Source organism: Triplophysa rosa, unplaced genomic scaffold (genome assembly GCF_024868665.1).
Source record: "Triplophysa rosa unplaced genomic scaffold, Trosa_1v2 scaffold463, whole genome shotgun sequence".
Taxonomy (NCBI): Eukaryota; Metazoa; Chordata; class Actinopteri; order Cypriniformes; family Nemacheilidae; genus Triplophysa; species Triplophysa rosa.
The window spans coordinates 1-23,557 of NW_026634467.1; the positions used below are offsets into that span (position 1 = coordinate 1).

The following is a 23,557-nucleotide window of genomic DNA, read 5'->3' on the forward strand; positions in this document are numbered from 1 at the left end:
CACTTTCTCTTACGGCTACAGTGACAACATAACTCCACCCATATTGACACATGGATGTGAAACAGATCACATTTATAAAGATGTGTTTGTGTGTCCGTCTGTATTAAGTGTTTTATCTCGAGACAGATCTTCAGACCTACACTGCAAAAATTAAAGGTACTTTGAGGAACCATTTGGGGTTCTTCACATTGCCACGCCGGCAGAACCCTCAGGTGAAACTCAAGGCACCGCTTCACGAAGGGCAGTTCTCTGAGGAACCCTCAAGGCTTCTTGGGGATCCCTTTTATTAAAATGGTCTGGAACCATCTTGGGTGCTTCAAGGCACCATTTCACAGTTTATATTTGCTATTCAGATATTTTAATAAGCAGAAATACTAAAAGCAAATACAAAGCAAACAGTTTATTGTTAAACAACAAATTACATTTATTCAATGTTCACAAAATGGTCAATATTGTTCATTACAATACTAAATTCATGAAATCAAGTGTATAATTAATATTGTGTTGGTGATTTTTTTTATAAATTGAAACATCTTAACAAAACCAACCAAATAATTTGCCTTAACTTTAAATATAAATACAGAAATATTTCAGGTACTTTGTACAAATGTACAATTGTAAAAAAGTCCAGCAAAAACTAGTCTCTCATAGCAAGGCCTACACCAAGGTTAAGTTGTAATTTGCAAAAAGCAAATCCTTGCCAGCAAGAAAAAAACAATGCTGATCTCTCCAAATGGCGTGGGTTTCCTACTATTACCAGGTGGTGTGAGGATCCAAAGTCAAAATTATTTCTATAGTGCATTTCACAATTTTGTATTGCTAAAGTAGATAAATACATATGGCAAAAAGAGAACAGGAGCTGCGCCTGTTGGCCTTAGGTGTCCCAGGCAGTGCAAGGATGAGCATCAGGGTGGGCTGGGTCTGTTGGCCTTGGGTGTCCCTGGGAATAAGACAGACAAAAAAGAGGGATTTAGATAGTCTCAAAACATTACATTTAATCATTTAGCACATCACAAATTGGTTTACAAATGTAACAACCATAGACCAAAGCAGTGACTTCCAGGCATTGTAATATTTTGTTTAAGGAGTACAATAGGCTATTTATAGCAACTACTGTAATAATCCACTCTATTCAGATTTTTATTACATATGCACTGCAAATATAACAAATAACAATTATAAAAATATTATAATAAATATAACACTTACTTTTTTTGCTCCTCAACTGGAAAATACTGAAAAATCTGAGGAAAAGGATAAAAACAACTGAATATGATAAAAATGTTTAATTACAGACAATTTATGTAACATATGTGGGAAACCATTCAAGACAAACAACAACAACTAGTTGACGTGCACGCGCCGAAAGGGGGCGTTCCAGGTCGTACTAAGTTCCTCATGAACTTCCGGGAGAACACAGCACTGGGGGCGAGTGCGGCTTGGAGCCGCTCTCAAGCCCGAGGTACCATGTATCCAGCCGCGAGCGTTGGGAGAGGTAGTGCGGTGCACTGCAGCCCAATGCCGGCGGCCCGGGAAAGCATGGCTGACCTTTTGACGTCCGCTTCTTCCTGGGCTCGACCCCCCGAGGGAGGGAGCTCCGAGGAATCGTCGGAGTCAGATGCCAGTAAGTCACTCTCCGATGCTGCAACGGACATATCATCACGCACCGTTTCCGAATACGTGGTTGAGGAACAAGACGGTGGGACCGTCTCGTGGGGAACGGTCAGACGAGCGAGACGAGGTGTGAATGGTCCGCGAGCCGGTGGTTGACGGATTAGCGCTCACAGTAATCCTCATATCACCCTCGCTGCTCAATCCACAACATCTGCCCCAGTGTACTGGAAGCAGCCCTCGTGTCCGTCCCCCTCCTCGATGAATGTATTGCACCCAGGAGAACGGCGGGACATGCCACGCTGGAAAAATTTGCTCTTTTAGAGAAAAACACTCAAACACTTCTGGAATTGCCGAGACACCCAGGGGAAGTCGCTGCAGGAAGGGACAGTCCGCTTCACCACGTCGTAAAGTCCAGCAGTAATTCGGCGTAGAGTTGAAGGCTCCGAAGAACAAAAGGTGAATGAATGCAGCGCGCCGTCTCCCTTTTATACCCGGATATCCGGGGGCGGAGTCCGGCATGCAAATTTCATTCGCCAATTTCATTGGCCTTTTCTAAAGAAGTTGGAAACGATTGGTTCTCAAGGACGAACCCCATCTGTCGGCTCCACACAACGTCGAGAGACCGACAGAAAGGGAACATAACATTTTAACTTTTTCAAAGGTTTATTTAAACTCACTCTTGTAAATTCTGCTGAATGTTTGATATCTTGAATCTTCTTGATTCTGTCTTGGATCATCTGCTGCACGTCTGTCTGTGTCTTTAACAGCTGAATCTATAGAAAGAACACACAGACACATTTATTCGTAACGTAGAATTGTAAAGAATCAATGTTGAATTTAAATTTTTAGATCAACAGTTTCTTTACTATTCTTAATAACTCTCACCTTCTTCTCTTTACTCTCCTCTCTTAAAGGAACAGTGTTGTGGTTCTTGTGATCTCCATCAGCGCAGGACAGACACACACATGTGTGATCATCTCTACAGAAGAGCTCCAGAGGTCTGTCATGTTTCTGACATATATAATCCTGCAGATTCTTCACAGGATCAATCAGTTTGTGTTTCTGTAATCCTGACACTCTCAAATGAGGCTCCAGGTGAGTTTCACAGTAAGAGCTCTGACACACCAGACACGACTTCACAGCCTTCAGCTTTCCTTCACTACAGATGTCACACACAACTTCAGCTTGTTCTTCATGACATTTCTTCTTATGTTCATCCACAACGTCTCTGAGTGTTGTATTAATCTTGAGATCAGGTCTCTGCTTGAATGTTTCTTTACAGTTTGGACATCTGCAGTCTTGACTGTTGTTCCAGTATGTACTGAGACAGATCTTACAGAAGTTGTGTCCACATGGAGTGCTGACTGGATCACTGAACACTTCCAGACAGATTGAACACAGAAGCCTCTCAGTCATTGGATCACTGGAGGATGACATCACTGCAANCACATGTTGTTATTCACCTGCAGTGAAGGTGCAGACAAACCTACAGTAGTTGTGCTTTTCTGGACTTTTCGTTGTTTCTAAAACAGAAGACAAATAGTTATTGTTATTTACAGTTTTAGTTTAGCCCACATAAAATTGCATTTTGACTGTGATCGAACTGGACTGGGGCAACCAAACATCTTCATAGTTCTTACACCGATTTCTGATACCATTTCAAGTGTAAAAATCAAACCAAAGTTTGACATCCTTTAACCTGCTTCTCTAGTTTGACAAAGCAGAGCACTAAAATTATAAATCTGTTGAGTATAATCTGTTATATTTCTGTCTCTTACCTGTGAGTGAAGATCAGCTGTGTTCACTCTTACGATGACTGAAGAAATATTCTATTGTTCGAAGAGTTTCTATCATTGCTACAGTGATGATGTTACGGGTATTTCCACATACTTGTTAAATACAGTAGATGTTTCGTTTTAGTCAGTTCCCAGCAGTGACCTCCCCATTCTTTTTATTTAAAGGGAAAACAAACACACAATAACTTATAGGAACATTTATAAATAATGTACCAGAACTTTAAGAAGCATATTACAGCTCTTTAGTTCCAATCCATTTACAATAATACATGAAAAATAATGCATGTGTTACAGCCACAGACTCTGTTGTAATTTAAAATATTTAAATTAATTGATTTGTTTGGTTTGTTACGGAGTGTTGTAATACACCATGATTGATCAGAGAGAGAGATGTAGGGACCTGTATGAGCTGTAGATGATGTTGAGTGTGTGAGATCTGCTCCAGCTCAATGTTTCTCTTCTTCAGTTCAGTGATCTCCTGCTCCAGAACAACACAAACACTGACTCAGACGCAGTCTGGGTTTAAAGACAGAATGTAGTCAAGAGTGAATGGTCGGGGGGGGGGGATTCTCTTGTGGATCTTCAGGGCACTCCAACTGGTGATCACAACAACGGTGAATTGCAATTAATATTATAGAGGAAAATGGCTTTAGAGCATTCAGCATTCAGATTTCTCATGCAGCTTCAGACTGTCTCTCTAGAGTTTTCTTCTTATGTTCATCCACAAGATCTCTGAGTGTTGTATTAATCTTGAGATCAGGTCTCTGCTTGAATGTTTCTTTACAGTTTGGACATCTGCAGTCTTGACTGTTGTTCCAGTATGTACTGAGACAGATCTTACAGAAGTTGTGTCCACATGGAGTGCTGACTGGATCACTGAACACTTCCAGACAGATTGGTACATGCTAGATGAGGTATGCATGTGCAGTTCATGTTCAGTCCTCATTACGTGTGTTAAGCAGTAATTTTCAGCCTGAAAAGGTTACACCGATTGATTTCTACTGCACAATACATGTGTAGATGTGAGTTACTGCTTTTGTTGTTATTTACCTGCTGTGAAGGTGAAGACGCACTGGTTTTCTGGGTTTCTTGGAAATTTCTCGCTGTGTCTAAATGACAAATGGTAATTGTGAATAAACAGTTCTGCTTTAGCCCACACAAAACTGGAGAGATTCTCTAAAGCGATCTTGGTCTGTAGGACGTCCATTTAAAATATTTATTAGATTTTGTGTTCATTTAACAAACAGGGTTGTGGCAGTACCACGCCTTTGTGTTTGTTACGTTATGTGGAGACACGTGGCCTTTGTTTTGACTTTGCGCCACGTGTCCTCCGGTCACGTCTCTTAGCCCCGCCCCCTTGTTCTCGCTATTCTCGTCCCATTAGTGTTTCATTCTCCTCACCTGCCCCGTGTAATCTCCCTGTTAGCTTCCCGTTACTGTTTCATGTCCCCCACCTGCCCAGTGTTATTTCCCCTCATTAGTCTCCCATTTTAAGGCCCTCGTGTTTCTATGTCAGCAGAGTTACCAGAGTCAACAGTTAAAGGAAGATCATTCGAAACTCTCAAAAAGGCAGTTTCTGTACTGTGACGGGGCTCAAAACCAGACTGAAATTTTTCATAAATACTAAATTCATCTAAAAATGATTGAAGTTGATTAAAAACAACTCTTTCAAAGACTTTCGATAGAAAAGGGAGCTTAGATATAGGTCTAAAATTAGACAAAATTGAAGAATCAAGTTGTTCTTTTTCAGAAGTGGTTGCACAATGACATGTTTAAAAGCAGCTGGTACACACCCTGAGCTAAGAGATGTACAACACTTGACCCAACAGTGTCAAAGATATCTTTAACCAAGCGTGCAGGAATACTGTCAAGGGGGCAGCTTGAAGGCCTCCGCCCGTACGGCCGATGGTAAGATCCCTCAGACTTTGTTAGTCCTGATATCTTACCTTTCCCACTGGAAGGTCACGATTCGCATTAGCGCTCACTGGTGACACGCTTACGCCTGTTAGTGTCGCTCCGCTAGAGTCATAGTGTCATATAGGGACCCCATTCTGTCTCGACACAACGTCGAGAGACCGACAGAAAGGGAACGTCTCGGTTACGTCTGTAACCTTTGTTCCCTGATGGAGGGAACAAAGTGTCCTTCATGCCACAACACTTCGCCGTTCGCAGCGACGGGGGGATATCTCCCAGGTTCCACAGCACAAAAGCTGAATGAATGGGGCACGCCATCTTCCTTTTATACCCGTATGTACGGAGCGGAGATTGGCATGCTCATGCCATTGGCCAATTTCATTGGCCTTTTAAAAGTCAACTCAGAGATGATAAGTTCTCAAGTTCAAACCCCATTCTGTCTCGACACAATGAGGGAACAAAGGTTACAGATGTAACCGAGACGTTCACTGACCCTGTTTTATATTCACCACAAGAAAACAAACAATGACAATGACATACAATGTGGTTATCTTTTTTGCAACAATGTTTAAAACTGTGTCATCAAATTTAATATATACTGTATATAGTTATTTTTAATATACATATGTATATACTGTATACTTACATTCTCTTCTTACATTACTTACTAAATTCTCGCTGTCTGTAAACTGATCACTTAGCTTTTTATATTGTGATTGTAGAAGTGACATGTTTAGAATGATTTCTACCGCATTAAAACTTACAGTATTGTACCATCTGAGTTAATGCCGTTTCACATGTTGTTATTCACCTGCAGTGAAGGTGCAGACAAACCTACAGTAGTTGTGCTTTTCTGGACTTTTCGTTGTTTCTAAAACAGAAGACAAATTTATTGTTATTCACAATTTTAGTTTAGCCCACATAAAATTGCATTTTGACTGTGATCGAACTGGACTGGGGCAACTATTTACTGAACATCTTCATTGTTTTCTTATACCGATTTCTGATACCATTTCAAGTGTAAAAATCAAACCAAAATTTGACATCCTTTTACCTGCTTCTCTAGTTTGACATATAATTTACTTAAGCAGAACACTAACATTTTAAATCTGTTAAGGACAGTCTGTGTTATATTTCTGTCACTTACCTGTGAGTGAAGATCAGCTGTGTTCACTCTTACAACCACTGAAGAAATATTCTGTTGTTTGAAGAGTTTCTATCATTGCTACAGTGATGATTATCCTCACAGTTGACCGCGTAGCATTGTGGGATATGTAGTCTAGCAGTGACTTTTCATATCATACTATAATAATGGTAATATTATGTTTTGGGACCATACCATAGCAATAAACTACCATGATGGTATCTGAAGCTAATCGTTTTCAGCTGGGAAAATAAATAGGTCATGTGGGCAATTCAATACAAATGTCAACCTTACCTTAAAAAAAAGCTTTAAAGTTTTTAAAGCATGTCAGGTAAGTGAATTTGATACAGTTTGAGATCAGTAACATTGCCCTGAATGCTAATTAAAAAGGCCACACGGCTCTTAGATGGACAGCTTCAACAACAACACATTGAAACTGAACAATAAGTGCAGTATATTTCAAGTTGATATCAGTGATGTTATCAGTTGGCCTACAGTATATCACAGCATAGGCTATTGGTTATAAAATGACAAAGATGCCCTCAAATGTTTGAAATGTTAATTGATTTATTGAAAGAAAACACTTATGCATTCATATACATTTTAATGTAAAATCTTGATGACTGACAACTGATTAAAGAACTGTCATGTGTCGACTACCCATTTACTGCACATAAAAAAACTGAATAACAGCTGCAAGTGTAAAATACATTTTATTGTCATCCAAAAAAGACAGGCTTCATTTTTTATTTTTAATTATGAAAAGCAATTGTTTATTTTATGACAGGTGTGATGATCAATGGGTTTTTACCTTTATCATTCAGACCAGGACAAAAATATGGATAGAGTTTCTCAGTGAAGGATTGATCAGTGAAAGAGTAGATATGAGATCTGTTGTCCACATCATAGAAGGAGACCAAACCCTCCTCATAATCCACAAACACACCCACCTTCAGTGGCTTTACACTCAGAGACAGAGAGACAGGGGGATCACCAAGAGCTAAATAGTAGTTCTCGATTATCATAATCACAGCCCAGAATCCCTTCACTGGTGTTAGTGTTATGAATTCCTTCCTGTTAATAGATTCTCTGACCACTCCTAAAATCCATTGAGTCTTTCCCTTCACCTGAACCTCATAATAAAATCTCCCTGATGAGAATCCCTCCTTTCCCAGAACAATTGGATATCCATCAAACCTCTTTGGGTTGTCTGGGAGTTTATGTCTAATGCCTCCATGTCTCACTTGTTTCTCATCATCAGACAGGATGAGTTCAGGATGAGCTGTGTCAGGATCCAGAGTCACATCCACTGAGAGAGATCAGAGAATATCAATCACAACTGATGATGATGATGTTTGTGATGTTTAATGAATAATGTGTCAGTATATAAATGTAAAGTATTGTAGTATATGAGTGAAGAGAGCAGATGACACACTGTACCTGCATACTGCTGCATCCACTTCAACACTGTACAGACACATCACAATAAAACATCAGTCAATCTCTAACATGGATTATATACAGTATGCAGTATAAACAAGCAGCTTGTATAAAATATTTTGCATCAAGTTTTATCTGATCAATTTATGTGTGTGTGACCTTGTTGAATACACAACAACTGAGAAACAACCTTATAAATCGTACTGAACTATATATTTTTTTAAGTTAACTATTATTTAAATTTTCTGATGGTAACGTTTAGGGTGTGGTTAGGGAATAAAGTATACAGTATAGTTTGTACAGTATAAAAATCATTATGCTGTCCCCTTGGAGTTGTAATAAAACAAACACGTGTGTGTGCGTGCGTGCGTTTTTATGTTAGTTGGGACCTAAACCTGAATACACACCAACACATGAGGACTCGCGTCACTGTGGGGACCAAAATTGAGGTCCTCATGAGCACAAAAGCTTATAAATTGTACAGAACAATATTTTTTAAAAATCTAAAAATGCAAAAAGTGTTCTATGATCTTTAGGTTTAGGGGTTGGGTTAGGGGTAGGGGATAAAATATACAGTTTGTACAGTATACAACTCATTACGCCTATGGACTGTCCCCACGGAGATAATAAACCAGACGTGTGTGTGTGTGCGCGTGTGCGTGCGTGTGTGTGTGCGTGCGTGCGTGCGGTGATATTTAGAGGATCAAGTAGAAAAACAGAAGGAGCTCTACTGCTTTGCGTAGGGGTCACTTACTCTCACAGATGCACACATAGAGATTAGCATTGTTATTTCTGTAAAGACATCTTACAGTATAGGCTCCTACCTCTAAACTGACCCATAACACAATCCTTTGGACATTTCTGATTAAACCAAAACATATTTTCCTCAAAGGGTGACCGAACCTGAGACTCCGCTTGAGCCCCAAGATCATCCTCCCATCATCCACCCCACCCCCCCCAGAACTGCACAGAGGAAGAATAAGAGCAGAAGAGGAGATGGGGAAAACGATGGATGCGCAAAAAACTGTTGAGAGGTTGGCACAGGGACTGCCACTTATATACTTGACAGGACTGAATGTTTAGGCTCCTTCATTTAGATTTGGCCCTTAAACGTATAACTACCCCTCTTCCAACTAACCTCATGATGACTTATGATTTAATTTCTGCTTTTTGTGGGGGGTTTTTTCAAATGTTTAACAAAAATCTTTATTTATTTGCTTTATTTATTACACTCTAAAAGCTGTTGTGTTAAAAACAACACATTTTGTGTTCAGTTAAGGACAACACAGCCCATGTAAGAGCAAAAGAAACCATCCAACATGCAGTAGCCTATATCTGTCATCATACAAAACCTAAGAAAATTTCCCATTATGTGGTCTTAACAATAAAGTCTTGGAAGTTCAAAACATAAATTAAAAAAAAAGTTTAATTTAATTCAAATTAACTTCCGTATAGTTCATTTGAAACTTCACTAACCAGCTTCACAGCGTTGCATGTCTAAGTCCAGCTCACTGTTTCTCATATTCAGTTCAGTGATTTCCGTTTTTGATGACTCAAGTCTTTCTAATGTTTCTGAGGAAAAGACACTGGTTATTTCATATGTATCTTGTGCAGCAGTTTAGCTGAAACAATTACCAGACTGTCTTGAGATTAGCCAGAATAAAATCTACAGTCAAAAATCTGATCTCTCATCATGGATCATCTTCACCTACCAGCTTCACGGCGTTGCATGTCTTTGTAAACCTGAATTAAACAAGCAGACAACAAACACAGGACAAGTCCCACAACCAGGAACCAGAACTTAAAAGAACCGTCAGATGAAGACTTCTGCAGACGACTCAAGTGTTTCTGATGTTTTTCCTAAAAAAAAAAAAATACACCAGTGATCTCACATGTATCTTGTGTGACATATCAGCAAAAATCTTAACAATTACCAGACTGTCCTGAGATTAACCAGAATAACATCTAGTGTTAAAAATCTGATCTCTCAACACGGATCTCTATAGTCTGAGCTATGCTTCATTATTTGAAAAGCTTTGCACTCTTACACCCTGTCTACGCACGCGAGAGGCACAACACAACAAGACAATAGAAATCAAGACATTTGTCGTGTCACATCGTGCCACACATAAATTAGAGACAGAATTTCTGTTTATAATGGGTTGTATATTTTTTTATCTCTGCTGCTCTTTGCCTCTCCTCCATCATCTCCTGAAGTTCAGACTGACATAACACAGCAAATAAAACATGATCTATTAAACATGGTGGGGTGTTTTTTAGTCAATAATCTTTAAAGATGAGTTACAGCATAAACAAATATTTTAACACTTGACAGCTGACACTGTTGTTGTAAAGAGAAGATGAACAGAGATCCACAGAGGAATAACACATAATGACATAAGGGTGAGTATTTCTGAGTGAACTCTTAATACAAGTACTCACCTCTCTTAAAGGAACAGTGTTGTGGTTCTTGTGATCTCCATCAGCGCAGGACAGACACACACATGTGTGATCATCTCTACAGAAGAGCTCCAGAGGTCTGTCATGTTTCTGACATATATAATCCTGCAGATTCTTCACAGGATCCATCAGTTTGTGTTTCTGTAATCCTGACACTCTCAAATGAGGCTCCAGGTGAGTTTCACAGTAAGAGCTCTGACACACCAGACACGACTTCACAGCCTTCAGCTTTCCTTCACTACAGATGTCACACACAACTTCAGCTTGTTCTTCATGACATTTCTTCTTATGTTCATCCACAACGTCTCTGAGTGTTGTATTAATCTTGAGATCAGGTCTCTGCTTGAATGTTTCTTTACAGTTTGGACATCTGCAGTCTTGACTGTTGTTCCAGTATGTACTGAGACAGATCTTACAGAAGTTGTGTCCACATGGAGTGCTGACTGGATCACTGAACACATCCAGACAGATTGAACACAGAAGCCTCTCAGTCATTGGATCACTGGAGGATGACATCACTGCAAAGAGAAATTGTGGAAATATATCACATACATGCCGTATTTATCAGACACTTATCATAAGAGTGAAGTCCTTAATACACAAATTTATTCTTATTTTGAGTAATCGGATTACACAGAGATTTGTCTAGAAGTTGAGAACAAGTTGCTTATAAACGCAGCTGAAACAATAAACTGCTGTTTATGTAAAACATAAAATTATTCTGTTAATGTAACAGATGAAAAGAAAACTATAAGAAAAGTGTTTTCTGTAAATGTGATTTACACCTGCAGAGTATCATGTCCTTATTCAGTCTGTCATTACTTTCATATTTCTTTAGTCGTGATGTTGTGTGACAAAATGACACTAAACATTGCTTTAAAAACCAATAAATAACAAACTTAATAAATGTAATAATAAAAGTAAAACAACTAAAGTAGTTGAGTATTTGACATGCTGAAACCTGCATCTGTCCAGCTTACTCCAGTTTGACATCCCAGCTAACAATTTTATGTTATAAGAACGTTTTTATAACGTTATCGTTAAGTTATAGAAACGTTATTTTTAAATGTTCTAGGAACGTTCAAAACGTCCAGTTTTTTAAACGTTCTATTAACGTTTTTTATTGGTTACAAGAACGTTATCTAAAACGTTATTAGAACGTTAAATTCTCTTGTTATATAAACGTTTTCCTAATGTTTTTCAAAGATAATGAAAAACGTTCTGCAAAACGTTTTTATAACGTTGACCCAACGTTTTTGTAGGGTAATGCAAACTCTAGCAAAACGTTATTGTAACATTTTATTTCTTCATATACTAATGTTTTCTATACATTCTTTCCATGCTTTAGGACTGTTCTTAACCTTATGTTCTTGTTTATACGTGTTCTCTCAATGTTATTCAATGCTTATAAATTAAATGAGTTTTAATGGAATTTATAGTAAATGTTCAGTAACTGTGTAACATTCACAAAATACAATCTAGAAATAGTAAAATGGAAAGCTAATAATGAAATTTACATTAAGTGGACACTAATATAAATGTAAGGAAAGAAACATTTAATGTCCAAGCTATATCATAAAAATATTGCTTTTTCAGTTTAATTTTTAAACAACATTTTTCAAATTCAGCAGTCAAGTGTAAAATAAATTGGTTTATTTTGTAAATGCAAGTAAATGCCATTTTAAACAATAAATTTGGTGTAAACAATAACAAACAAAACATGAGAACCAACTAATAAGTAAGATATTAAAAGAAAATATGTAAAAATAAAAATAGATTAAAGAATATAAAAAATGTACATTAAAGAACAGGAACGTAGACAGACAGAAAGAGAATATTAACTATAAATTAAAAAAAGGTTAAAATAATGAGGCCGGTGACATCACTCCATGTCTTGCTGGGGCACCTGGCCACTGGACATTTCAGACGACGTGGAGGGAGACTGCAGGGAGAAAAGACAGTGTTAAAATTAAATAGTGGTGAGATTTAGTATAAAAAATACTGAGATATACTATATGCATCCCTTCACATGTTATTGTTTAGTGGCTTTTCCAAATCAGTCCTTTTTTAATAGTTTGAACCTAAGATTGTGTACTGCAAAAACATGAACAGACAATTAAAGATTTGTGTGTTAGAAGAAGCCGGCATACACGCTACAAACAATGCAAATGTGTAAGAAAAAAAGAGTCAATTTCCCGTAAAGTTACAAAATGATAAATAGTAAATGTTGATTCAACATTGGGATGCACTGATCATAGAAGCATGAGAAACATATGAAGAGTTTGGTTCCAAAATGAGAACTTGATTGTGCATTCCAATTAACATCAATCAAACTAGTTGGTTTAATTTTATTTAAGCCATAATAACTAAAAAAACAACAGCTCACTGACACAATAAAAAACATGATTTTTTTAAACAATTTTAACATGATTATTTTAAAAAAACGTAAAAAAGGAGTTATCTCATTTTGGAACCAAACTCTTCATATGCATGCATACATACTGTTAGTGTTAATGATGTTAACATACTGTTAATAATGTTAATGATTATTCCTAGTCAAATTAAGCACAAAACTGATGAACACTGTTTATTTAACACTCATCAGACAAAATTTTAATATAAATGTAATCAACAGCGCATATAATGTGTTGTTTTTTGTGAATATTGCTGCAAATAATACAGCTGCTTCCACTGTCTTTCCCGCTTACTCCCATTCAAACAGATGAGAGACAGTTGAGAGCTGCATGAACCACGTGACCACGCGGTGGCGAGGTTTAAAGCGTATGGCAACCACCTCTTTCAACAGCTCTAAAAATACGCTTTTAAACACAATTTGAGCAAAGAGACAACATTTAATGTGACATCAAATCTGCAATAATGTGTAACACGTTTTTTCTCAGAATTTTCAAATTCAAACAGATACCATTTCAAGCATCCCAGAAATAACTGACTGGAGGAGACATTGAAAATGGCAGCTGCGACTCCGTTAAAAGAGATGTTCGTTATATGAAATAAAATATATAAGAACGGATTTGTCATTATTACACGAACCTCTAAAACTTTCCTGTCAGTTTTACTTAAATGCGTTCTAAATTTCAATACTGATAAGTCAGTCCAAATAATTATTTAAATGTATTTTGCCTATACATATTCGTGTAAGTTGATCCTATTGTAACGGCTCATCTGTGAAGCGCGGCAGCAGTTTTTCTTAACTTAATTAAAACAGTTATTAGCGCCTGCTCCAAAACGAACTAATCAGAATTTTGATAATAACAGTTTTTTATTCATATAATCAAAACTATCACTCACCTGAAAGGCGCGCTGTCTCAAAGGAGTGGGAGTCGTCGTCTCGTCGATCCCGCGTTGTTTGATTGATGTGCGCGACTGAGCATGCGCTCCAAAAACCACACCCATCCTATCAAGCTAAATGTATGAATAGGACTAGTGGCATGAAATATATATAATAGTATTTCAGTGCATTGCAATGCGTTTCAGAAGTTGAATTTGCAAAAAAAAGCTTTATGACCAATTTAAAATGATAAATAAACATTTTATTGAAGTAACGTTTTGATAACGTTTCGCTAACGTTGTAAGAATAACGTTTTTAGAACGTTTTCAATTATTTATAACGTTGAAATAATGTTCTACTAACGTTACTGCAAGAACGTTTTAGAAAAACATTCAGAGAACTTTCAGATAACGTTAGCCAATGTTCTCAGAACGTTCCCTGTTAGCTGGGGTATAACACGCTTCACCAGAACATTATAAATCTGTTGAGGACAGTCTGTTATATCTCTGTCTCTTACCTGTGAGTGAGGATCCGCTGTGTTCACTCTTACAACGACTGAAGAAATGTTGTGTCGTTTGATTGTTGAAAGACAGATATTTCACTGAGTGAACGCCTCTGTATCGTTCATCCAGCTGGTTTCACTTTCGCTAACGCTGCAGTGACGTCATAACTCCATCCATATATTAAAGGGATATTTCATAGGCAAAACAAAATGTCCCCATGTTCTACTCACCCTCAAGGCATTCTGACCAGTCTTGGGTAAATTACTCTGAAAAAGTAATTAATTTCTAGTTTCTAATTACAAATTCAATAGTGTAGTAAGATTACTGTACAAATTACTCTCTCCAAAAGTATTTAATTACTTATTTCTAATTACCTTCTATATCCACATCAACCTTGATTAGAATTGATTCAAGGATAGACATGAAGCAGTTCTTTTAATCAATTCAAATAAAAAATAAATAACTACATAAATTATTCTTATTAACTGACCAAAATATACAAATGTGAGAAGGATACATTAAAGCATATATTTTAAAGTTAGCCTAATAATTGTGATTTCGTTTCCACTATTGAATATTTCACAGGATTTAGTTCAATTACATCAGAAGTAACTGTAATTAAATTACAGAAAAAATAAGAGTAATCCCTTACTTTACTTTTTCAAGGGAACAGTAATTAAATTACAGTAACTAATTACTTAGGATCAGTGTTGGTTGTAACTAGTTACTGACTGAATATGACTTTCTTCTTGAAGAATACTGCAGTTTTAATACCACGTATCACTTTTCTTCCAAGCGGTAGAATGGGAGTGAATGGGGGCAATTTTTTGAATCTCCAAAAAGTGCATCCATCCATCAAAGAACTGCTCGACACGGCTCTGAGGTCTTAACAAAGGTCTTCTGAAGCGAATCGATGCGTTCGTTAAAGAGAAATGTCCATATTGAGAGCGCTATTAATGTTAATGTCTTGCTTCCGTTATCCCTTGGCTGTGCGTGAACCTGAGGCTTCATAATAATAACCTCATAAAAAAATCTACCTGAAGAGAATCCCTCCTTTTCCAAGACAGAGATCTTCATAAAATCCCCTTGGGTAATGGATCGAGCCAATTGTCTCCATGTCTCACTTGTTTCTCATCATCAGAAAGAATGAGTTCAGGATGAGCTGTATCAGGATCCAGAGTCACATCCACTGAGAGAGATCAGAGAATATCAATCACAACTGATGATGATGATGTTTGTGATGTTTAATGAATAATGTGTCAGTATATAAATGTAAAGTATTGCAGTAAATGAGTGAAGAGAGCAGATGACACACTGTACCTGCATACTGCTGCATCCACTTCATCACTGTACAGACAAAACCCTAACCACACCCTTCTAACCTAAACACACATGCATACGCACACACGTGCACACATGCTCACACACGCACACACACACACACACACACACAACCTGAGACAATATCACAATAAAGTGGTTTCTTTTCAACAATTAAAAATAAAAGATATTCTCCAGTGGATTTCATTTCACCTACCAGCTTCTTGAAGTTTCTCAATGTTGAGAGTCTCAATAGTGGAAGAAGAAAAGTAGAAGAACATCAGCAGAGAGATTCCCACAGACACAAGGAACCACAGATGAGATCTGATTCTATCAAACAGCAGTGACGTTAAATGAAGAGCAATTGAAGACTTTTGCTGACCTCTGCAGGTTTTCAGTTGATTCTCCTGAGAAAAAGACACCAGAGATCTCACATGTATCTCCTGTAGAGTTTCAGCAGAGATTCAATTAGAATATGGTACCAGCAACATAACCACAAAAAATAAATGAATATAAATAGGCCTATGTAAATGTAAATATAACTTATAACTGAAATCCTTTCTGATGTAAAGAGGTCTAAGTAAAAAAATGGAAAATGTGCCGGTAATGTGCTGCCAGTGCATTATCCATTCATATTACGGACAGTTTCGTTAATTTTGGAACACAATTCGGTGTTGTGCAAAAATTTAAATACAACTGTAAAAAAATCTATTGGCCTATGGAAAATTCAGTCAAATTAATACAGTACATTGTGCCCTATTTTACTGACTTTTATTGCAGCATACGAGAGAGATGTAGGGACCTGTATGAGCTGTAGATGATGTTGAGTGTGTGAGATCTGCTCCAGCTCAATGTTTCTCTTCTTCAGTTCAGTGATCTCCTGCTCCAGATCTTTAATGACATCTTCATCATGTTTCTCTGCTGCTTTCTGCTTCTCCTCCATCATCTCCAGCAGTTCAGACTGACATCTCTCAACGGAGCGCATGAGATCACTGAATTCAACAACATTATTTATAAAACAAATGAAAACATAACATATGAACTTTTTCAAAGGTTTATTTAAACTCACTCTTGTAAATTCTGCTGAATGTTTGATATCTTGAATCTTCTTGATTCTGTCTTGGATCATCTGCTGCACGTCTGTCTGTGCTTTCAACAGTTCAATCTACAACAGACATATTTGATCATAAAATGGATTTTCTGACCTCTGAGAAAGTCGTGTTTTTTAATTCGAGTATTTTTCAATCAGTTCAAACGAAATATTTGTTGTGTCTATACAAACCTGAATGAGCACATTTTGAATTCAGTGAAGTAAAAAGTAAAGACTTTGACTTCACAGCCTTCAGCTTTCCTTCACTACAGATGTCACACACAACTTCAGCTTGTTCTTCATGACATTTCTTCTTATGTTCATCCACAACGTCTCTGAGTGTTGTATTAATCTTGAGATCAGGTCTCTGCTTGAATGTTTCATTACAGTTTGGACATCTGCAGTCTTGACTGTTGTTCCAGTGTGTACTGAGACAGATCTTACAGAAGTTGTGTCCACATGGAGTGCTGACTGGATCACTGAACACATCCAGACAGATTGAACACAGAAGCCTCTCAGTCATTGGATCACTGGAGGTTGACACTCCTTTAAAAAAGAAATTATGAAAATTCATATCGTCTACTACATGCATGACTGTGACCAAACAATGTAAGGAGATCATTTGTGAGTGAATGATCCAAAATGCAGCAGCACGTGACACTGGTCTGGTTTCTGGGTTTTAAATTACCAAGGAAAGCCTCTTCTGATCTCACTAAATAGGTTACGTGCAGTCGCCTGCATCACACTTACTCACACAGGTATACTGTAAGTCCCCTCCTGCCATGTAAGTTCATATAAATGAGTGACACCTGACTGTTCTCGAACAGAGTAACAAGCGTCTAGTATTCCCCAAATGTCCTGAGACCTTGTACGACCACCACAACAACTGAAAACACACCTTTCTGTTTGACATTGTTAAAAGCCCTCTCCTTACATGCTCATCTCTCCTTCGCCACTACTTTATTGTATCATATGGCTTCTAAGTTTAATGTACTTCGAGAGACAAAATGGTAAATGTTATTTATAAATCACTTTGGCTTGAACTTTTATAAAAATTTAAATGACAAAAGAATCTGCTAACAGCATAAACATCCGAAATGAGTATTTGACATGTTGAAACCTGCATCTACTCAACTTCTTCCAGTTTGACACGTAAAATGCTTAACCAGTTCAATAAATTACCTGTGAGTGAAGATTAACTCTTACAATCACTGAAGATATATTCTGTTGTTTAGCAAAGTTTAGTAGTTTACGTAATGCGTCGCTATCAATGTTCCTCCAGTTAGTTTTACTTTCATTACCAGAAACCAGAAGTTCTTGTCTTTTTCTGACAGTGTCCCTCCTTCTTTTCAAAACATTTAATTCATTCAATTATTTAAAGATAATCACTGAATATCTGCAAACACTGTCAAAATTAAAGTCAACAGGCTTCCTTAAACTGCCAAAACTGACCCAATTTTAAAAATTAAATGTAACAGTTTTTTTAATGAACAGCTACAGCTAATTAAAGACATTTTAAATATCTCAAATTGAAAGTGTATGTAAAGAGATAACATGGAATGTCAAAGGGTTAGGTCATCCTATTACAGTAAACGTAAAAACATTGACATTGCTTAAAAAAGAAACTGTAACGTAATATTGCTTTCTTGCAAGAAACCCACCAGACAGGGTGTGATTTGCTGGGGGGGATTTCCCCCCTTCTGATTTTTATTCGTGCATCTGCTCTAATATCTTTATTCCCGGTAGGGAGAAAATATATCATCAGTTTTGCTACTGAATGTTTACTGAAACGTGTGACACGTCAGTTCATTATATTATTTGTTTTCTTAATGTAAACATGGATAAATCTTTATTAGGTTCACGAGTTCGACTCACAGATAATAAAGTGGGACGGATAGTATGCATATTTAGCGTGCTGTTCCGGGCCGCCGTTGCGAGTTCTATGGGGGCTAGCGTATCTATCGTGATGAGGACGGAAGATGAGGCTTCTAGTGGAGCGGGCACTACTGCGTCAGTGAGGAGTTAAGGTTAAGGCTCCTGGGGGAGTGAAGGAAGTAGAGGCTGCAGCGACCTCGGAGAAGAAGACTGGGCTCCTGCAGGAGTGAGCACTGCTGCGGGGGTGGTCGCTGCGGCGAAACTGGCTTCTGGAAGAGAGGTGTCTGCTGCAGCAGAGCACAAGAGGGAAGCACGAGCCCCCTGTGTTGGGTAGTGTCTGCTGCGGCAGAAGAGTGAGGTGGAAGCATTTAGATCCAAATGTCAATTACATAAACACCTAAATCTTGAAGCCACAAAACACACCAATGTTCTTTTCTACAGAAATGTGATTTATAGGCATTTATTCTGCACAGGCACACTGTCAGAAAAAAAGTACAGAACTACTTTTTAAGGTACAATAGCGGTCACTGGGGTGGTACCCTTAAGTGTTTCTTTTTGGTTCTCCACAGGCACAAAACATAAAATATCGTAAGTGTTTGGGTATACCTATACCTTTAAAGGTACAGTAAATGTTAGGAAAACAAAACATTAAACAGTACACACAAGTTCCTTATAATAATTAATTGAAACAAAATATTTTCTCTAAGTGTTATAAAGTTAATGTGCCAATAACCTACAAGAAAATTTATCAGAACACCATTATCAGAATATGCACCAATGTCAAAAGCTGAAAAACAGGACTAGATAAAGTAAATAAGATAATTATGTTTTACTTATTTTTTTTACATTTTAAAATATGAAAAGCATTGTGTTAATTTAGCTCCGTTAGCTCTTTTTACATTAGTTCAGGTATATGGAGTGATACATGCATAACGTTTCTTAGTGAGTAAATATGAGCTCTCTGTTGTGTTCTTTTACATACAGTACATACAGTATATACAGTTTTATAAAAGACATAGACTAAATGAACTGCAAGCCCCTTTGGAAAGAAGTGTCTGCCAGATGCATTAATGTTATTTCAAATGTCATTTCTATCTGAATTATTTGCTAATTTATTTACTGACAGGTGTGATGATCAACGGCTCTGAGTTTTTCCCTTTATTGTTTGGTTCTGGGCTAAAAAATGGATAGAGTTTCTCAGTGAAATATTGTCCACTGAAAGAGAAGATGTGAGATCTGGACTCCACATCATAAAAGGAGACCAAACCCTCCTCATAATCCACAAACACACCCACCTTCTGTGGCTTCACTCTCAGACACAGAAAGACATCAGGACCTGCAGCACCTCTATAGTCATAATCATTCCTCAGGACCACAGTCCAGAATCCATCATCTGGTGTCAGTGTGATCTGCCCTTTCCTGTTAACAGACTGTGTGGCCACTCCTAAACTCCATTCACTCTTTCCCTTCACCTGAACCTCATAATAAAATCTCCCTGATGAGAATCCCTCCTTTCCCAGGACATTTACACATGTATCAAATCTCTTTGGGTTGTCTGGGAGTTTATGATAAATGTCTCCAATTCTCACTTGTTTCTCATCATCAGACAGAATGAGATTAGGATGAGCTGTGTCAGGATCCAGAGTCACATCCACTGAGAGAGATCAGAGAATATCAATCACAACTGATGATGATGATGTTTGTGATGTTTAATGAATAATGTGTCAGTATATAAATGTAAAGTATTGTAGTATATGAGTGAAGAGAGCAGATGACACACTGTACCTGCATACTGCTGCATCCACTTCAACACTGTACAGACACATCACAATAAAACATCAGCACATCTTTCACATGCATTTATAATTATAAAGTGTAGAATTATGTTTTTTTATTGGTGCTAATACATTTATGCATTGGGCAGATACTTTTATCTGATTTGCAATTTATTTTATGAACCTTACAAACTACATTTCATGAGTATGTGTGGTTCCTGCACAGCAAAATCGCCAGTGTTAAAAAGGGTCAAATTAACTCTCAAAGTGTTGATATAATCCACACTTTGAGAGTGTGGATTATATATACACTGTGAGTGTTAATTTGACCTTTTTAACACTGGCGATTTTACTGTGTGATATTCATGACCTATGACCTTTTATGCTGCTAAAGGCTAGTTTACACCAATCCAACAAACACCAACAAACGTGTTTGTTGGATCAGTGTGAAACCCCTGTTGACATATGTTGGATGGATGTGAACGAGAATTTAGAATGTTGGTGTTTGTTGGCTCTACCAATAATCTGTCTTAAAAATGAACATCTCAAGATGTTACACAGCATTGAAAAAGTTCACTGTCCATACACTGTATACACTGTCCAATGAATTTGATCTTCACCTACCAGCGTCACTGAGTTTTTCAATGTTGAGAGTCTCAACATCAGTAGGAGAAGAAAAGTAGAAGAACATCAGCACAGAGATTCCCACAGAAATAATAAACCACATACGAGCTTCGGATCTCTCAAAGAGCAGTGACTGTAAATTTAGAGCCGGTGAAGACTTTTTCTGACGTCTCCAGCCTTTCATATGTTTCACCTGAGAAGACAGAGACCTTACATAACACCCTTAATGTAATGTTTATACAGTATGTGTTTAAGTTTTGTTTCGTTCTGTGAACTATTAATAACATTACGTTTCTCCCAAATTACATATAAAAATGTTGTTTTTATTTAGATTTATTTGCAGAAAATTGAAATTGTACAGTGGTTACAATAAGTCAGATTGTTTTGTTTGCAATTTTCATGCATCATTCTCAGTCTTTCCCGTTTTATGGGTGACTTTGTTATTCCTGAGGTTTGTTTCTGTTGAAATTCATCAAACACTGGACTAGAATTGCGAGCATGCAGAAATGTTGTTTCTATATGACTTCAGAAGACTTGATAAACAGCACATATTACTACTTTTTGAGGTTTTCAGAACTTGACATTGTTGCTTTAGTTGTACAGAGAAGATCAGCATTTGTGATCCACAGGAAAGAAAGTCTAATGACATAAGGGAAAGCATTTTAGAGTGAACTTTTCCTTACTTGTCGTGGTTTGTTATTGTAACTTCTCTTTTGTCTACACTCACCTCTTCCAAGCAGACGGTGTTGTGGTTCTTGTGATCTCCATCAGCGCAGGACAGACACACACGTGTGTGATCATCTCTACAGAAGAGCTCCAGAGGTCTGTCATGTTTCTGACATATATAATCCTGCAGATTCTTCACAGGATCCATCAGTTTGTGTTTCTGTAATCCTGACACTCTCAAATGAGGCTCCAGGTGAGTTTCACAGTAAGAGCTCTGACACACCAGACACGACTTCACAGCCTTCAGCTTTCCTTCACTACAGATGTCACACACAACTTCAGCTTGTTCTTCATGACATTTCTTCTTATGTTCATCCACAACGTCTCTGAGTGTTGTATTAATCTTGAGATCAGGTCTCTGCTTGAATGTTTCATTACAGTTTGGACATCTGCAGTCTTGACTGTTGTTCCAGTATGTACTGAGACAGATCTTACAGAAGTTGTGTCCACATGGAGTGCTGACTGGATCACTGAACACTTCCAGACAGATTGAACACAGAAGCCTCTCAGTCATTGGATCACTGGAGGATGACATCACTGCAAAGAGAAATGATGAAAATACATCACCAACATTTCTGATTATCAAGCATTTACAATATGAGAGTAGTAATTCATTTTATTCTGAGTTACTGACTCACTTGGGGGTTGATTTATACTCTGTCTTCTGGTTTCTCTTCTTTTTGGTGACGTTGATGAAGATTCTGTCAATGATCTTTCCCTGTTGAGGTCATTTAAAAACAAAAATCACAACACGTTATGACATTATGTTGGCAACCAAACATTGCATAGTTTCCCATGAAACAATACTATATTAAAAATATAAATGTAAAAATATAAGACTGTATAATGTAAGAATTTTGAAAGACCATTAAGTCTTGAAATATATTCTGAAGGTAAGATGTTCTTTGAGAAACACTCAATACTGTAGGTCCCATATAAACATAAAATATTATTCAGCTCTTTTTGTTTTTTAACAGATTAAAAAACTATAAGAATGATTTCAGCTTGTTTTCTGTAAATGTGATTTACACCTGCAGAATCCTTATTCAGTCTGTCATTAACTTCCTGTTTCTTTAGTCAAGTCGTGTTAAAAAACGACCAAATGACTTTGCTTTACCCACCAATAAGAAACTTTGAATTCAATTTCAATAACATTTAAGTAGTAAACAACCAAACAGTTGAGTATTTGACATGCCAAAATCACTAAAATCCAACTTTCCACATACTGTAGTAGGTTACTTGAACACTAACTTTATAATTTTTTATATCAGTCGAAGACAATCTGTGTTATACAGTATTTCTGTCACTTACTTGTGAGCGAAGATCAGCTGTGTTCACTCTTACAATGTCTGAAGAAATATTCTGTTGTTAAATTGAAAGCAGATGTTTTAGTTAGGCTACAGCCTCTATCGTTGATACTTACTTTCACTTTCACCAACACTGCGGTGACGTCACTTGTATAATGTGTACGTGTGTCCACGTGTTTTACACCGAGTGTTCTATCAGAAGAGAGAACATCAGACTTACAACAGATGTAACCTTTTTTGTCCCCAGAACAACGTGTTTTAAAGCATGAATTCATTCTTAAAATACATTTTTAGAGATACAGTAAATGTGGGAAATAGTGTATATGGGCCACTGTAAGTTCAGATGTGTATAAACTCACATTAGACTTGACAAACCTGTAAAACAGCAGTTTATAATGGACGTTCAGTTCGCAGAAGCGGTTTATAAAAACACAGACGTGTCAAAACGCTCTTATAAAATTAGAGTTAAATAATCATTGTCAGTCGTGTCCAGCAGAGGGCGACATTCACTAAGAATTCATTTTATTGTTCTACAGAATCATACGGTGCCATTTGTAGTTACTGCAGCTTCACTTGTTGTTATTCACCTGCAGTGAATGTGCAGACAAACCTTCCTGCTTACTGTAGAGTATATTTTTAACCATCCATCACCAGAATAGTAAAAATGAGTTTAAAACCAC

At 37.3% G+C, this 23,557-nt stretch overlaps 3 protein-coding genes across 9 annotated transcripts; all 3 read right to left on the bottom strand.

The window, feature by feature from the left end:
* Positions 1-405: 405 nt before the first annotated feature.
* LOC130550879 (E3 ubiquitin/ISG15 ligase TRIM25-like) lies at positions 406-3,050 on the bottom strand. The gene is made up of 4 exons (XM_057328393.1): positions 2,500-3,050; positions 2,292-2,387; positions 1,210-1,244; positions 406-940 (listed from the first exon to the last, which is right to left on the bottom strand). Exons 1-4 carry the CDS (start codon positions 3,028-3,030, stop codon positions 820-822), a joined length of 783 nt encoding a protein of 260 aa, XP_057184376.1. The 5' UTR covers positions 3,031-3,050; the 3' UTR covers positions 406-819.
* A 4,009-nt stretch (positions 3,051-7,059) lies between these two features.
* Positions 7,060-17,867, bottom strand: LOC130550885 (E3 ubiquitin-protein ligase TRIM39-like). Of its 5 annotated transcripts, XM_057328402.1 has the most exons (13): positions 17,753-17,867; positions 16,763-17,116; positions 16,550-16,645; positions 16,283-16,472; positions 15,481-15,923; positions 15,198-15,349; positions 14,391-14,426; positions 14,175-14,310; positions 10,351-10,886; positions 9,621-9,768; positions 9,385-9,480; positions 7,909-7,935; positions 7,062-7,777 (listed from the first exon to the last, which is right to left on the bottom strand). In XM_057328402.1, the coding sequence occupies exons 9-13, from the start codon at positions 10,882-10,884 to the stop codon at positions 7,242-7,244; spliced, it is 1,341 nt and encodes a 446-aa protein (XP_057184385.1). In that variant the 5' UTR covers positions 10,885-10,886; positions 14,175-14,310; positions 14,391-14,426; positions 15,198-15,349; positions 15,481-15,923; positions 16,283-16,472; positions 16,550-16,645; positions 16,763-17,116; positions 17,753-17,867; the 3' UTR covers positions 7,062-7,241. The 5 variants fall into 5 exon arrangements, 4 of the variants coding, with proteins under 4 accessions (XP_057184383.1, XP_057184382.1, XP_057184381.1 ...); XM_057328400.1 differs by lacking the exons at positions 14,175-14,310; positions 14,391-14,426 and having other exon boundaries at positions 7,060-7,777; positions 15,481-15,728; positions 15,863-15,887; XM_057328399.1 differs by lacking the exons at positions 14,175-14,310; positions 14,391-14,426 and having other exon boundaries at positions 7,060-7,777; positions 15,481-15,728; positions 15,863-15,923.
* Positions 17,868-18,921: 1,054 nt separating this feature from the next.
* Positions 18,922-23,071, bottom strand: LOC130550886 (zinc-binding protein A33-like). 3 transcript variants are annotated; one of them, XM_057328405.1, is made up of 6 exons: positions 22,994-23,071; positions 22,209-22,288; positions 21,572-22,107; positions 20,845-21,037; positions 20,231-20,257; positions 18,922-20,099 (listed from the first exon to the last, which is right to left on the bottom strand). In XM_057328405.1, coding segments are annotated over exons 2-6 (1,299 nt in total). In that variant the 5' UTR covers positions 22,210-22,288; positions 22,994-23,071; the 3' UTR covers positions 18,922-19,557. The 3 variants fall into 3 exon arrangements, with proteins under 3 accessions (XP_057184388.1, XP_057184386.1, XP_057184387.1); XM_057328403.1 differs by having other exon boundaries at positions 18,923-20,099; positions 22,882-22,999; XM_057328404.1 differs by lacking the exon at positions 22,209-22,288 and having other exon boundaries at positions 18,924-20,099; positions 22,882-22,999.
* Positions 23,072-23,557: the final 486 nt, after the last annotated feature.